Source organism: Emys orbicularis, chromosome 11 (assembly GCF_028017835.1).
Source record: "Emys orbicularis isolate rEmyOrb1 chromosome 11, rEmyOrb1.hap1, whole genome shotgun sequence".
Lineage (NCBI taxonomy): Eukaryota > Metazoa > Chordata > Testudines > Emydidae > Emys > Emys orbicularis.
Genome location: NC_088693.1, coordinates 68,856,442 through 68,873,074, shown reverse-complemented (window position 1 = coordinate 68,873,074; position 16,633 = coordinate 68,856,442). Strand labels below are relative to the sequence as shown.

General features: G+C 47.3%; 1 protein-coding gene across 1 annotated transcript in view; it reads left to right on the top strand.

Annotated features, from left to right (window-relative positions):
* RAMP1 (receptor activity modifying protein 1) overlaps window positions 1-15,606 on the top strand; it is a 72,572-nt gene extending 56,966 nt beyond the window's left edge. Inside the window, exon 3 of the mRNA XM_065413008.1 lies at window positions 15,351-15,606. Within this exon, the coding sequence (XP_065269080.1) occupies window positions 15,351-15,606 (256 nt within the window). The remainder of the gene's footprint in view (window positions 1-15,350) is intronic.
* The last annotated feature ends 1,027 nt before the right edge of the window (window positions 15,607-16,633 follow it).

The following is a 16,633-nucleotide window of genomic DNA, read 5'->3' as shown; positions in this document are numbered from 1 at the left end:
AGCCAGATCGGCTTCCACCAAGGGCTAAGCAGCGTGCTCACTTCATGAACTCAGCAAACACCCAACATGTTGGACTCAGAATATCCCCCAAAGACCATCTCCGCCCTTCCAGAAGTCAGTGCCTTGTACTCAAAAGTGCATCTACGCTGCAATAAAACACCATGGCATGGCCATGGCTGGCCCGGGTCAGCTGACTCTGGCTCGCGGGGCTCAGGCTGTGGGGCTATACAATTGCAGTGTAGATGTTTGGGCTTGGGCTGGAGCCTGAGGTTCTGAGACCCCGCGAGGGGGGGAGAGTCTTAGATCCTGGGTTCCAACCCGAGCCCAAACATCTACACTCATTTTTAGCTCGGCAAGCCTGACCCAGCTGACATGGGGTCTGGGGCACAGTGCTACGGGCTTTTTATTGCAGTATAGATTTACCCAAAGGGTTATCACATAACACGTAGACAGGGGCTTGTTTACTTACGTAAGCTCAGCCAACCACTGTGGGCTATTTGTAGCATTTGCTCTCCTGGGTCACATAATTACATCGGGGTTTAATATTATGGACACTGCATGGGTTTTTTTGAGCCTTCGCATCATACGTAGAGTTAAAGTGATCAGAGACACCAACTATTTCACTTTACTATTTCCCTGGGTCTGTGGGAAAGGCAGGAAGGTTCATTATTTTCTACAAGACGTTGAGTATAGGGAGTCTGGGTATATGGATGCAGTTGCTCTGGTGCTCAGCAGAGTTTCACACAGTCTAACTGTACATCCCTGCACGGTTATCGTCCAATTGTGTCTGCAGGCCAGTGCAGTCGCATTCAGTGTGGAACGCCTGGCAATGCAAGAGCGCCTAAGGGCTAGATCCAGAAAGGGATTTAGGCAACTAAGTGCCACTTTAGTCACCGAATTCAAAATTTAGATCCTCAAAACCCCACTCAATTGTTGCCTAACCCCCTGTAGGCATCTGAATTACCCGGGTGCCTACATTTTGGGTCGTAAAGTCCCCTACATTTCTGCAAGTGGGCATGTGCACACAACCTCCTCAGTCCTGACCCCTGGCACCCTGGTTCATGCCCAAGTCTCAGGAGGATCCTTAAACTTGGCATTCCCCACCGGTCACGCCTACAGGACCAGCTCTTGTAGGCCTACCTAAGCCACACCCCTCTCCTTAGCATTTCTTATTGGTTAGCTTAGGCAGCTCCCCCTCCGCTTGCTGGCTTTTTGTGAAACCCAGGCTTAGGCACCTACGGATTGCATAGGAGTCTGGGTTCCTAGTTGGGTGCTGTGGCTTTCACTAGGTAGCAGAATGTCTAAAAGGTAGGTGTTGGAACACTGAGTCCAAGTCCCCTTTGTGGATCTAGCCTTAAATCTCTACCAAACCACTTGCAGCGTCTGTTACGGATTCATGTCACCGAGGAGGGCCTCCTCGACTAGCTATTTTAAAAGCATCATATTTTGCTAGTGAAGACCAGGCTATTGCTTATGTTTTCTAATAGTACCCATGTTGTCAGGGCTACCTGACTGCACACTGAATTCACACTTTTTGAGGAGCAAATCTATGGATGCTTTGGAGCCTTTACAATTTTCACTTAAACTCACAATAGTGGTTTTTTTTTAGTGCAAAAATAAAGTTTTTTAAAGCTTCCGAGCGGGCCACGTGGGCAGAGCAGATCCAGCGTGGCAGCTGGGAGAGCAGTAACTTTTCACAGCCCTGCAAAACAGAATCCTTTGTCCCTCGGATTCCTAGCGCCTGTCAAAGGAGGGTGCTGTTTTTTGTCTCAGTAATTCGGACTCCTATCTCGTTGTCTCTATACAGTGCACCTAACAACTGTGAGTGGGATTTTGAAATAACGTTGGCCTAACTCTGCTCCTGCTGAAATCATAGAATCATAGAATATCAGGGTTGGAAGGGACCTCAAGAGGTCATCTAGTCCAACCCCCTGCTCAAAGCAGGACCAATCCCGCACTAAATCCCCAAATGGGGCCCCCTCAAGGATTGAACTCACAACCCTGGGTTTAGCAGGCCAATGCTCAAACCAAATCACTGGTAAAGCTCCTGCTGGCTTTAATGGGAGCACAGTTAGGAACATGCCGAGCGCTCTTAAAAAACCCCATCCCATATAGTTAATATTTACACCATCCATGTTAGGCATTTTTAGATTAAAATATGCAGGTACAGATAGATACATATTCTAATATATGGGAGGGGTTGTATATTATATAAAATTTGGTGTTGGTTACATACTACTTTTATTGTTTATAATACAGAATTTTTCAAGATGATTGTAAAGCAGCACTTATTTACAACTTACAGGTATGAGAGGAGGGGAAAATGAACTTGTTAAAAGTGTGTTAGAAAAGCAATGTGGCCATGAGCCAGCTATTGCTGTCGAGCTGGACAAAACACAGGCAGAATATCATGTGAACATTTTCATAGACGAACATGTCTTTTTTTCCAGCTCTACTCCCGCATTCCAAACTCAGCTCTGCCACTGACTCATTTTGTGCCCTTGTGCAAGTTACTTGACCTCTCTGTGCTCCAGTGAAATGGAGAGAGGAGGGGGTTAGAAGGGTAACACAACTGGTTGATGTGTTTTAAAGCAGCAGTTCTCAAACTTTAGCCACCCGAGGTCCCCCTGCCCCTACTCCACCTCTTCCCCCAAGGCCACACCCCCACCCCACCTCGCTCCACCCCAGCCCCTCCTTTTCCCCGCCTCTTTCCACCCCCAAGTGCGCCCCCACCCCGTTCTGTTCCCTCCCCCCCCAGCACCTCTTGCACACCACTGCACAGCTGTTCAACGGCATGCGGGAGGCACTGGGAGGGAAGAGGAGGAGTTGATCAGCTGGGCCAGTGGACTCCCGGAGTACCCTCGCAGACCTCCAGGGGTCCGCAGACCCCAGTTTGAGAAACGCTGTTTTAAAGCATTCTGAAAAAGGTAAATTACTGGGCAGGTATTCATTAGTATTTATTACTTCCTTCGCTCCATTGTTATGTCTCTGGGGCTGGATGATGTTTATCGAAATAGCTGAAGCGTGGAATTAGATTGGCTGTGGTGTCGGACTGACCATCAGAGCTATGAACGGAGGGTGAGTGGCACTCTCAGAGCTACAGAACATAGGACACAGTCTGCCTAAAGGCTTGATGGTTTAAATTGCTGGATTTGTAAGATGAAAGGAGAGCTGCTGTGAAAATGACAGTAGGTTGGCAGTCTTCTGGCTAGCTTTGTTAGGAAATGGGGACCCCACAGCGCTGCTGCTTTGAGTTGATTGCAAAAGGAAAATAGTTGTGAATGGTGTGAGAAGAGATTTTTTTTTTTTAAAGGATTTGAAGAGCAGGGGCAGTTTCAGAGCCCAATCCAAAGCTCATCAGTGTCTATGGGTGTCTTTCCATTGAATTCAGTGGGCTTTGGGTCAGGCCGTAAATGAAATTCTGCCAATGATATGGAGAACAGCATTTATATGAAAAGGTATTTCCGACTATTAGTGTCGAAAGACCCGATTTTCCCCCATTGCAGTCAATGGGCTTTTTATCATTGTGTTCAATGGGCGTGGGAACAGGCTCATATACTGTGTATACACACAGCATACGTGTGTGTGTATATACATACGTAAGTGCATACAGTGGAGATAATTTAACAAAGCAAAGGGGGTTCTGAGAGCTGGGAAATCCTCATTACAATATAGAGTTCTTCCTCGAGTGGTTGTTCATGTCAATTCCAACCAGGTGTGTGCGCATGCACGACCACCAGAAAACTTTTCCCCTAGCAGCATCCGTCGGGTCGGCCTGGGCGCCCCCTGGAGTTGCACCTTCATGGCGCTCAATATAGAGCCCTGCCGACCCGCCACCCCCTCAGTTCTTTCTTGCCGCCGGTGATGGCTAGCTGGAACAACCTGTTGCTCTTGCTTTTGCTTGCAGTGTCCACTCTTAGTGTTTATAGTTAGTTCTCAGTAGTTACTAGTATTAGTTTAGTATTAGTAGTTAGGTCAGAAGTTTCCTTTCATGCCCCACCCCCCACCAATGCTCCCCCAGCACCGGGATATGCCCTGGTCTCCAGGGTTCAAACTCTGCGAGGACTGTGAAAAATTTATGCCTATGAGCAACCCGCACTCTTCCTGTCTGCTGTGTCACGGGGAGAGTCACCAGAAGGAGAGGTGCAGAATTTGCAAAGGGTTTTGCCCTAGGACCTTAAAAGACCAGGAGCAAAGGCCCAAGATCCTTCTCATGGAGGCGGCACTCCGGCCACAATCTGACCTGAGATGAGACCGTGGAAGGAACATCGACGGCTTTGGCCTTGGAGGACAACAGGGTCCTACAACAGCTGCTGCGACGGGTGGCCCAGAATCTGGGGATCCAGGCAGAGGAGGTGGTAGAGGAAGCCGCCTCTATGGTAGACATCCTCGCTCCCTCCAGGCCCGCCCGCATTGCCCTGCCGTTAATTAAGACCATTGCTGAGACCACAAAGTCCTTGTGGCAGACTCCGGCCTCTTTGCTCCCTACGGCCAAGAGAAATGAAAGGTGGTACTTTGTTCCCTCAAAAGGATATGAACACTTATACCCCCGCTCCCCAATTCCCTGGTGGTTGATGCAGCTAATCAGCACGAGCGCCAGGGCTACCCGGGGCCCTCACCTAAAAATAGGGATGCTAAAAAACTAGATCTATTTAGGAGGAAGGTCTACTCCACTGGGGAGTTTCAGCTCTGCATATTGAACCAGGAGGCCATCATGAGCAGATACTCATATAACACCTGCGGCGCGATGGCCAAGTTTGCGGAGCGGCTGCTGCAGAACTCCCGTGTGGAATTCTCTGCACTGGTGGAGGAAGGGAAACTAATTGCATGAGGAGATGGGGCGTTGGACGGGCAGACCTCAATCTGGTCCTTTCCAGACTCACAGGTCTGCCCTTTGAACCTTTGGCGACATGCTCCCTGCTCTACCTTTCATACAAGGTGGCGTTTCTGGTAGCGATAACGTCAGCCAGGAGGGTGTCTGAGCTCAAGGCCCTAACCTCAGAATCTCCTTACCCTGTGTTCTATAAGGACAAGGTTCAGCTCAGGCCTTACCCTGCTTTCCTCCTGAAGGTTGTCTCCTAGTTTCACATCAACCAGGACATCTTCCTCCCAGTATTCTATCCTAAGCCACATTCGAGTGGCAGGGACCAAAGGCTTCACTCTTTGGATGTCCGCAGGGCGCTAGCCTGCTACATCAAGAGAACGAAACTGTTCCATTCCAATACCCACCCTCCTTCCCCTCTGTCGGAGTAGCTCCCAAGAAGGAACTGAGGGGGTGGCCGGTTGGCAGGGCTCTATATTGAGCGTCAGGAAGGCACGACTCCAAGGGGCGCCCAGGCCGACCCGACGGATGCTGCTAGAGGGAAAGTTTTCCGGCTGCCATGCACACGCGCGTGCACACACCTGATTGGAATGGACATGAACAACACATCTTGAAGAACAACAGTTACGAGAAGGTGAGTAACTGTTATTTTCCCACATGGCAAATCTGGCAAATATACTCAACTTTTCAGCTGTCACCACAATATAGATATGAGATGTGTTTCTGCTACACTCCCAGTTTAGGGATGGTTTTAGAACTGAGGTTTTATTAAATTTAAAAAATGCAGCCTGGATAATCCCCACAGCAGCTCCATCTCACCAGGACTCAACAACATCCTTTCTTTGGCCACAGCTTGCTTCTCTACTGCCTTCCATTTTTCCCTTCATAAGTGCGCCAAACCCTGGCAGTACCCTGATGTTCCCTTAGGATTGCTACATGTTGGCAGCTGTAGACTACAAGGTTATATTTTTAGGTTCTAAGACATTATAAACACAACAGCAAGGTTTGAGTATTTTGAACATGTCGCTAAAGCAACCAATAAATCCCCTTTCCCCCCACTGGAATTATTTAATGTTCAGTGCGGGGGTTATTTTGAGGGCCCTTACAGACTGACTCTACTTCAGTGCCAATATAAGGCAAACCAAAATCCGTGACAGTAAGCTCTTCAAGAACCTCAGAGTATCCTACCCACACTGGTCAATTTTTGCTGAAGAAAATCACAGGACTGGAACGTTTTGAGGCAACGTAGGTCAGACTGTTCTGTGTGAGGAAAACTTGATCAGGCTCTGTTAATATGATGCCAGCTTCTAGCCAACCTTCAACTTCAGGGAACCTTCATTCCAAATTAAAAACAAAACAACACATGGTTAAAATAATTTTAAATAATAAAAAAAATCCAAAACAAATAACTGGATACAAATGTACAGAAAAAGATAAGTTGACATGGTCTTTTTAATGTGGCATATCATGTTACCTAGGCCTGGCTAGATTATTTACTGAAACTGGGGAACAACAACTGAAATGGGAAAATGGTTGAGAGTTACATTTTTCCCAGCTAAAGCTCACTGAGCATTTCCCTCTCTGAGAGTTAAAGGCCTTCCCCTGTGGAATTAAATATTAAAGCTGGTTGAAATAGGTTATTGTTTCATTCGTCTTTTTCTTTGTAAAGTAAATTTTCACTTTTCCCCTCCCCCCCTCATTCTTGAGGAAGAATCCTCAAAACGAAAGCTTTCAGCACCAAACCTTTTAAAAAAAGTTTTGCAAAAAATGGAATACATTAAAAATCTGTCCATTTTGAAATGACCACCGCAAAATGAACACTTAAATTTTCAGAACTTTTCATAACCTATCAGCTCTATTGAACATGCATCTAATCTTGGTTGCCATTGGGAATTGAATCCAGGTTCTATGGAACTAAGAGCACGAACCGCTACAGCTTAAGCTATAAGGACTAAATGGGAACTAGAGCAGAGTTGTATTCTCTGTGGATCAGGCCCAGAGGGGGACATAGAGCACGCAATGAGCAATGAGAGGGCTACAGTATCATTCCCCACTGATCTGTAACAATATTTCATGGATTTCTCTCTCTTGTATAGAAGCACGTCAGCATCACAAAGCCATGCAAAAGTTTAGAGTCCGTTACAAACTCAAAACTCAGCCCAGATGGGCCAGAAGGTTTGTGAACAGATCAAGTGAATCTGGCCTCATGGGTGAAAGCAGCTTGGGAGCAGGCTCAGTAAACCCTCTGAGCTTCCCCAGGTGGGGAAACAAACACAGCCATAGAGAGAGAAGGAAGAAATAATGGTGAATGGACAAGCTGAGGAGCAGAAGATAGCAGGAAAATGGCCATTTACAGGGAGTGACACGGAGGCACAGAGATGTGTTTAGCATCCTGACAGATATATTATGAGGCCATTTGTCTGAGTGCAGTAGACACAGGGCCCTGTAAATAACTAATAGACAATGCTTGATTGATGAACGTGCCCATATATAGAGATCCTTCCCCAACCAGGCCTTGACAGGCACATGTTCCCACTGATGAGTTCAACTACAGCAAAGTCAACTGAAAGGTGTCTATTAGTGTGTGTGGGTAAATACACCAAAGTGGATGCCTTGCATTTAGCCTTTGGAAATGGCAAACTAAAGTAGTCTACGTACAAAGAGATCCCAAACGATTAAACATGAGAGGTTAGGTGGAAGTCAAATCAGTCTGAGTTTCTAAGCAACCTCTGCATTTTTCACTTTGCGGAGGGTTTTCTCTCCCCTCCCCTCCCCCCCCAGCTTTTCTTCTTCTTTTTTTTTTTTTTTTTTTTTTGAACTGCCTCTCAGCTAGACTCCAGATATGTCATCTGTTAAAGACATGGGCCAACAAAGAAAAGGAAGTGGTTTCCAAGCAACAGGAACTACACCACAGTTTTCCAAATTGATTGTAGCCCTCTGACTCAGATAGCCTTTTATTCATCCATTCTCCAGTGTGGCAGTTCTCTGCATGCTCCCTCAGTGATCAGAGAACTGGACACCTACAGTGTAATTTCAGTACAAAAGCCACATTGATAATTATCTCACAGCAATAGGCACATGGAAATACAGCCTCTGAAGAGACCCATAGGCCTCCATGGTTTAAAGAACAGAACATGAGTGGGTGCAGTATCACTGTTACAATCATGGTCTGACTGGGATTTGAAAATTCTGTTCTTTACTAGCAGTGCTGCGGTCAGAACTGGTTGAAGTCCCCTCAGACGTAGGCCAGTATATAGTTTCCAAATTTGAGATCACTGACCGCCTCCGGGTGTTCTGGAGATGCCTTTGGGTGGGCTGGGGGCTCCCACATTGAATGACATTTTTGTTGGAAGTATTGCCACCAAATGCGACTGTCTGAGAGATGGCACCATTCCCAGTGCTGAACAGATCTCAAAAGGTCTAGGGGTGAGGTGAAAATAAGCAGGATTTGGATGTTCACCTGAACCTCTCTGGGATGTAGAATTGAGATGCTGTGAGAACAGGTGACTCTAGAAGATTTCCAGTACTTCCTTTCACTTTTGTGGTCGGAGATACCATGGGACTTTGTCCTCTAGGGGTACTTTTGCCTCCAGTCCTGACCACAAAGTGCAGGGGAAGTGAAAACAAAAGTTCTCTCTTGACACTCAGAGAAAAAGATGGGTTTGATTTGGTGTGCTGCTTGGGCAATGGTTCAGATCAGTTTTTATTTTGTGTGAACAATTTCACCCACTTCTAATTATTCACCCCACCTGTCACCATCTTACTGGGCAGCACCAATTGGCCACAGCTCAACATTACTCCCAGAATTTCTTCCTTCTGGGTGTGGTATGAAAAATGTGGCAGTCCTTGGTGTCGCAGTTTCAGGGTAACCGCACTTGTATATCCCCTCTGTGGTCCCTCAAGGCACTCACTTAGGGTTACCGGCTCCCAGCCGTCACCTCTCTTGGGCAGAGACCCACTTCTCTCTCTCTCTCTGACTGGGGTTTTAAGGCTTCACAGTCCCCTGCCTTACACTGGGATATCCCCAGCAAGCCAGTCTGCCTAAACACCAGTGTCTGTGCTTTGCTTTCTCTCTGCAGGCAATCAACAGCGTAATGCCAGCAGTTACAAGCTAGCACACAGCCCTTTCTAAGCAAGCACACTTATTCTTAAGATGAAAGCATTACAGAGAAAACATAAAAACAATATACTGTATATCCATGCTGAAAACTTACCAGAGGTCACCCGTTAGTGTTATGGGGCCCTATCAGGCAGGCCAAGGTCCTTCCAACTATTCTGCAAGGATTGGGACCCCCCCTTTGGATAGAAGGTCTTGCCTATTTGCTGGACCAAAATAAAGGCCCTGGGTGAGTTCAAACACAGCCCTTTTAAGCCAAAACCCGTTCTTGGTTTTCCTAGTCTCTGGAAACCCAGTTTGAACCAATATACATGAGCCTCCCCAGAGGGTGGTATCTCTTGCTGTGTTTACAATGTGAGTGAGTCATCTTAATCAGCCCCCACAGTTTTAGTTCCTGAGGGAGCCGTGGTAACCCTCCCCGTGCACTAGAACACAATCATACGCACAAGCCCTGGCTCCCAGTGATACATCAACTTAATACAGTACGTTCCCCAAAGATACTGCATGGGGCTGCAATGTCTGTGACACCCAGCACCTGTGCAGAGGGGGTGGAATTAGCAACCAAAACCTCTTCCCATACTGGCCCATTTACATGGAGGAAAAAACCCTGGTGATGGGCCTACATTCTTACTGGGCCATATCCCTGACTCTAGCTGAACTGCACACTGTGCGGGGGGGTAGTTCCTTTGCCCTGAATTAGAGCAACCCAAGGGCTGCTAATGACCCTAAGCAGCCAAAATTACAGCCACAGATATTGGCCACCTGCCCTTTACCCTGATATGCCACAACAGATAGGGAATGGCGTAGGACAGGGATTCCCCAACTGTGGCACATGTACCCCGGGGGTACCCAAGACATCTCTGGGGGGTACGCAGGAGAAATCGTGTAATAGTGGATTTTATTTTATTTATTGCATTTTCATAACAGGCTACTCAGATGAAGCTTTAAAACTCTCTGGGAATTTGTTATAGAAAATACGGTAGTTAATTTACTTCAAGATGTACCAATGAGAACACAGAGACGCTGACATACAGAGCCCTCACCACCAATCACCGTACAGCACAAGTTCAGTTGCCCAGCAACTGTCCAGTCTGAGCTCAGAACTTGGAGGGGTGGGGGGGTTCGGTTACCTACATCGCACTATAACTATATCTGTGCATAACCCTGAAATATGGGCAGATGGTTAGAGACAGGTAGTGTTAAGAAGAACACACAAAGTATCAGTGATGAGAAGGGTAAGGGCATGTGGGCAGCTGGTAGATCGGGAAGTGGGTACGCAATAAGAGAAGTTTGGGAATCTCTGGTACAGGTCACCCTTGCCTTGAGGTGACCCCACCATCCTGATACTGGATACTTTGGGTTTAAGGCCCATTTGCATTGGTGACATATGCAATCTGGCCATGCCACAAAGGAAAATCTGCCACACAACTGCATTTTGCGCTGCATCCTGCACCAGCGCACACAGTGATCTTCACGTAGGGGCCTGTCGCGTGAGTCAGGGAGAAGAAACAGGAGAATGAAGAACCCAATTTGACAAGTCAAAGTCATAAAATCCGAGCCCTGCAGCAGCCTCCCTGAAGCGCTGCACAGTACAATGTTTAGTATTTAGCTGCTTTTGTTTTACATCTTTCCCCTGGGGGACACTCTGAAATACATTCTCTTTAGAAATTCTGCTGCTCAGATGGTGGGGCCCAAACCAGCTGCCTCTCTGCAATGGGACTCTGCTTCACAATACGGGGTGGGGGGCAGAATTAGGCCCTTAGGTTTTCTGGATTTCTTTTTCTTTCCTAGGGGCTAGATTGTGCCTTTTCTGCACAGCCACGAGCAGCTGCACACACGCCTGGGCTCCCTCTGGGTTTTTTGGGGAGGGGAGAGACGAGGTGGGGGAGGAAGGATTAAGGGGATGAGGAGGAGGGAGTAACTTGTTGCAACCCCTTGCAAATGTGCGGTTTGCTCCCCTTTGCACCTAGCCAATTGCCGTGCTCCCCAAGTGGAGATGAAGCCCCGCCCCACCCGCTGGCTTCCAGGGGCTGTGCTTCACACCAGACCCAAAATACGGGGGTGGAGAAGCCTCACTTCCTCACACCGCCTTGCTCAGGCAAAGATGACAAGGGATGATCTAACCTTTGGGTTTCTTACTAAAGACCTTTGTGTGAACCTAGCATCTGCCACTAGGAGTTCATCTGCTCCTGTTTGTATCCGCAGGAATGAATGTTTGACATGGGGCCATAGTTAGCTAAAACTGAAATATCCAAGTTGGGCTTCTTCAGCGTTGGTCAGACGATTGTGTGTTTGAAGGAGAAAGGGAAGATACCTTCTGTCAATCAGGCATTGGCTATTTCAATCAGGAGTGGCACCAGTTCCTCATGGCTCATTTCACAAGCCAGGATGGGCATGGGTCGGATTCACAAGTCTTGGGTTGAGACTCCTTTAAGATGTCCTAAACTGCTTGGTGAATGAATGTACTGAACTCTGGGTGTGCCGGTGGGCTGTTGATTGGTGGGTATTGGTGATCCATGGTGTTTGATCCAATGCGTGCAATCTTTTCAGTGAAGTAGGATGACAGTTCCTCGCAGTGCTTGGTACTGGGCTCTGATGCAGTTTCCAGCGACTCAGGATTAATGATGCTGTTTACCAACTTGGATAACTCTTTGGGGAGGGATTTGGCAGCCTCAGTGGAGACTGGTTGGAAGGTTTGTTTGGCCTGTAATCAGGGCCGGCTCTAACTTTTTTGCTGCCCCAAGCAGCAAAAAAAAGCGCCCCCCCCCGCCGAGCGCCGCGCCGCCGGACCCCCCCCCCGAGCCCCGCGCCGCCCCCCCCGCTGAGCGCCGCGTCCCGCGCCGCCCCCCCGCCGAGCGCCGCGCCGCCGGAGCCCGCCCCCCCCCCGCCGAGCACCGCCGGAAACGCCCCCCCCGAGCGCCGCGCCGCCGGAGCGCCCCCCCCCGCGGAATGCCACGCCGCGCCGCCACCCGCCACCCCAAGATTGGCCGCCCCTTACCAGGCGCCGCCCCAAGCATGTGCTTGGTTGCCTGGTGCCTGGAGCCGGCCCTGCCTGTAATACAGGCTCAGCATAGGCTTTGAGAAATAAATTATGTTTCATCCTGTCTGAATCAGCCTTTGTTTTCCTACCATTGGTGCTTGAGTTTCTGCCCCTCTCTTCATCTGCCGCAGGGTGTCAGAAAACCAGGGAGATCTGTGTGGGTGGTGGGGAGGAAGGAGCCACTTGGGTGCCAGTATGTCAAAGGGCAAGACCAGTGTAGAATGGTAACTATTTACCAGGTCCTTGACTCCTCGTCCTGTGGGTAAGGTTGTCCTTTAGCAAGCTTTGTAATTTGTTGGAGTGCATGAGTCGTCGTAATCGAATCAGGATCTTTGGTCCATCTTGTGGCCTGGGCCCTGGAAAGTCTCTGACCACTGCCTTAACGGGGTGATGATCTGTCCAAGACAGTGGCTGGGTTGTGATGTCCTCTGTCTTGACATCTAGGCCAAAAATCAAGTCAGTCGCCATGTGGGTTGGACCAGAGATGAGGAGACAAGTGAGGAGATGAATTTTCTGACTTTCGCATCCACAGCCTTGTAGATGTGTGTGTTGAAATCTCCCAGGACAAGAAGTCTCGGATATTTCACTACTATCATGGACTTTTTCTTCATCAACATCACTTATGTTATGCGATTCCACTACCCCCCCCCCCCGCAACCCCCCCACACACAAAGCCTCTCCCCCAAAATAACCAGGAAAAATGGTTTGTATACCTGGTCATTTCTAAGATGGGTGTTAATTAAAATCAAGGTTCTACTGTACTGATGCTCAGAGAAAACCTTGAGATACTTTTTTATGCTGATTAAGTTTAGGAAAGGTATTACCTAATTAATTAATGGAGATATCCTATCTCGTAGAACTGGAAGGGACCTTGAAAGGTCATCAAGTCCAGCCTGCTGCCTTCACGAGCAGGACCAAGTACTGATTTTGCCCCAGATCCCTAAGTGGCCCCCTTGAGGGCTGAACTCACAACCCTGGGTTTAGCAGGCTAATGCTCAAACCACTGAGCTATCCCTCCCCCTACTGGTTACCACTAATTTTTGCAGAGTGCTTAATTTGTCAAAATAATATATTTCAACCTAGGTTGAACATAGTATTCTTTCTTGGCTTTGCAGAAACTGGAAACATTGGCCATGAATTTATATTGGTCTGCAGTTGAGGGAATAAAAAACTTGTCTGGAGAATTAGAGCTAAATAGACTATTTTTAAAAGCTGCCTTGAAATCTCAGTAGCTATTTAGTATAGTAGGGATACATTTAATTTACAAGTGTATCAAAGGATTACTAAATAAAGTACACTGTAATATGCAATATAAATAAGTGGGGGGTCTAGCATAAAGGGCCTTTTTGCACCCCTTAATAAAAGAGAACTAGTAGCAAGGATTACAGTCAAATAAACTAGTTGGCCACTGCCCTACACATCCACCAAAAATCATATTATAAATGCTATAGAATTCTCTGTGACATTTCACTCCATATTCTTTATGAAAATATGCTTATGATATGAATGACATAACTGAGATGTACTTTATGCTAGATGGGTCTTGTAAGATATCATTGGAAAGGTTATAATCAATTTGTTTGTCTGTATCATTTCTGTATCTGAAGTTAGGAATATTGACTCTGTATCTGTATTTTAACTATGCTACTTTGGGTGACGCCCACTGCTAACACTTCAGATACAACAATGGGAAAGCCAGACAGGGCTGATGAACCATCAGTGAGGACAATGGACAGTGAAACGCTTGGCCTTCCTGTGGATGGACGCTCCATACTGCCACTGACTCATGGACACTGTGATGCTACAGAGCCAGGTGGTCTTGTCACCTGATACGAAACATTACCTGGGATGTCTTGTAACTTTCCCCTGGAAGGGAAGGGGGGTCAAGTTTGGGAAACAAAGGATTCCCGCCTTATGTAAATCCTATTTAAAGGTGGGGAGGAAGGCAAACGGGATTCCTCCTCTCCCTGGCCTGTCTGCCCAAGAAGAAAGACAGCTAAAGCCGCCTGAAGGGAAGGGGGGGGGGGAAAGTCCAGACTGAGACAGGGGTCCAGTCTGAAAAGGAATGTAACTGGAACTCTGAACCACAGAAACTTTGCAACCTGCCTAAAATAACACTTAGGGTGAGAATTTACATTTTGTAACCTGTTTCTTAAGTACATTGAGCTTAGCTTGTGTATTTTGCTTTATTTGGTCAGTAATCTGCTTTGTTCTGTCGGTTATCTCTTATATTCACTTAAAATTCACCTTTTGTAGTTGTTAAACTTATTTCTTGTTTATAATATAACCCAGTTTATGTAATGTCTAATGGGGAGGGGGGGCAAGAAGTGGTGCATATCTCCCTCCACATTGAGGGAGGGGGCGAATTTCATAAAATCTTTGGGTTTGTCCCCCTTAAAGGGAGTGGGCACCAGGGTGTTGGGGCAAGCCCCTAAGGCTGAATCTTTCCAGAGCGGATCCCTGTCTCTGTGCAGCTGGGCGTGGCCCTGCCTGTGTGCCTGGCTGGAAGAGGCTTGTGAGCCTAACCCAGCAAGGCCAGGTAAAGGGGACCCGGCTGGCAGAATAGACAGGCTCAGTGATGTCTCAGCACATCAGGCGACACCCCAAAGGGCCCAAACCCGTCACATTCCCAACCTGACAACAGCACAACTTGAAAAGCAACACAAGTTTTGCATTCATTGTCTGGATCTCTTGCGAATGTGAAATCCTGTCTGCTTCCAACATGAAGAATTGTGGTTTTGGGGGCTCATTAGCCAGTGGTGGATCAGAGCTGGTGATTGCTATTGTTCTCAAGTATGCCGTAAATGTACGGTGAAGGCATTTCAGTCACCCCAGTTGGTGCTTTCCCCTGAGCTATGGATGTCATCAACTGTGATGTTTGCTGATCTTTTTCTAAGCATTAATTTGGTTTATTTTCCTCACAAATCCAGGTTCTAAAGCCCTTTGGAGTGTTTCTTTGAGGAGCGAGTTAGCACAGTGAATACCCCTCACCGTTCTCTCCTTGACATTTTTGCATTATTGCTGAGTCAAGCATGAAGCACTTGCGGTCTCATCACCTCAGGCTGTGACTGCATCCGATCCCACAAGCTCGGCAGTCTCAAAACTTGGGCTTGTTACGTGCTCTTAAGACCAGGGGAAGCTGAGGGTCCTTTCACCTCACAGGATCCAGCCCTCAGGCTTGGCTGATAGTGTCCAGTGAAATTAGAGCTGAGAGGCCCAGTTTTCAAAGCAGCTCCCACTGCTGCCAGGCAGAGTTTTGGGTGCTGAGCATCTCTAAAGAGCAAGCCCGGAGGGGTTTTAGCTCACTCTGTTTGGTGAATGACAGCTCTGAACTCATCTAGCTTTCTAACTCATGCCTTCTTCTTTTCCAGCTCCTACGGCGAGCTCATCAACTGCACCGTCCTGATAGCCGAGAAACTGGCTTGCTATTGGCCGAACCAGCTGGTGGACGAGTTCTTCATAGCCATTCACAAGCACTATTTCAAAAATTGCTCCCTCTCTGGGAGGTCTCTACGCGACCCACCGAACAACATTCTATACCCGTTCCTTGTGGTCCCCATCCTCATCACCCTGCTCATGACGGCGCTGGTGGTGTGGCGGAGCAAGCGGAGCGAGGGCATTGTGTAAGCTAGTGTGCCCCAGGATCTCACTAAATCAATAGAGACCTACCTTCCTGTGGACTAAACCCTCTCTGTCAGACTGGGCGAGCCCTTGTGGAATCAGCAGCACGTTGGAAGCTTTGTAACCCTAAGGCAAAATGTGGAGAAATAACAGTGCACACTTGACGTTTAACACTGTCCTGAGCAGAGAGGGGTGCTGTACCTATATACATTTCCTCTGGATAACAACCCTTTATTCAGGCAGAGATGACATGCTTTGGACTAATGCCACTTCTCAATAATTACTCTCAGTAACTGCAGCACTTCTTGCAAATCAATTACTTGGTCATTTTAAAAATCATTTATAAAGACAATTAATTGAAAAGTGTATCTATAGGTCACGATTAGTGTTTATACACTTAATCAGTAATCAACCACAGGATGGATCTGGCGAGGTACCATTCTGTAGACATCTAATTATTATAATTTATTTCTTGCAAAGTTTTGGCTTGAATGCTTCTGAAGTCTATCATTGTTAATTAAAGGAACCCTTGATTACTTTGCAAACCGCTGTTGTCAGTTTTTTTGCTTATAATGTACTGAAATACTGCTGCACTGCCTAGCTACACAGAAGCCAGACTTTTCATGGTTAAAAGAGATTTTTGCAAGTTATTTCTCTTATAGTTTCATAGAACTGTAGAAATGTAGGGCAGGAAGGGACCATGAGAGGTCATCAAGTCCAGCCCCCTGCTCTGAGGCAGGACCAAGTCTACCTAAACCATTGTTGACAGGTATTTGTCCAACTTGTTCTTAAAAACCTCCACTGATGCGGATTCCACAACCTCCTTTGGCAGCCTGTTCCAGAGCTTAAGTATGCTGATAGTTAGAAAGTTTCTCATAATATCTAAAGGATATCTAGAGACCTCAGCTAAGATCAAGGCCCCATAGTGCCAGGCACTGTGCAAACATAACAAGAGACAACCCCTGCCCTGGAGAGCTTTCAATCTAAACAGAGGGAGGGGGAAAGGAAAGATTCTTCCATGGGGAACTGAGGC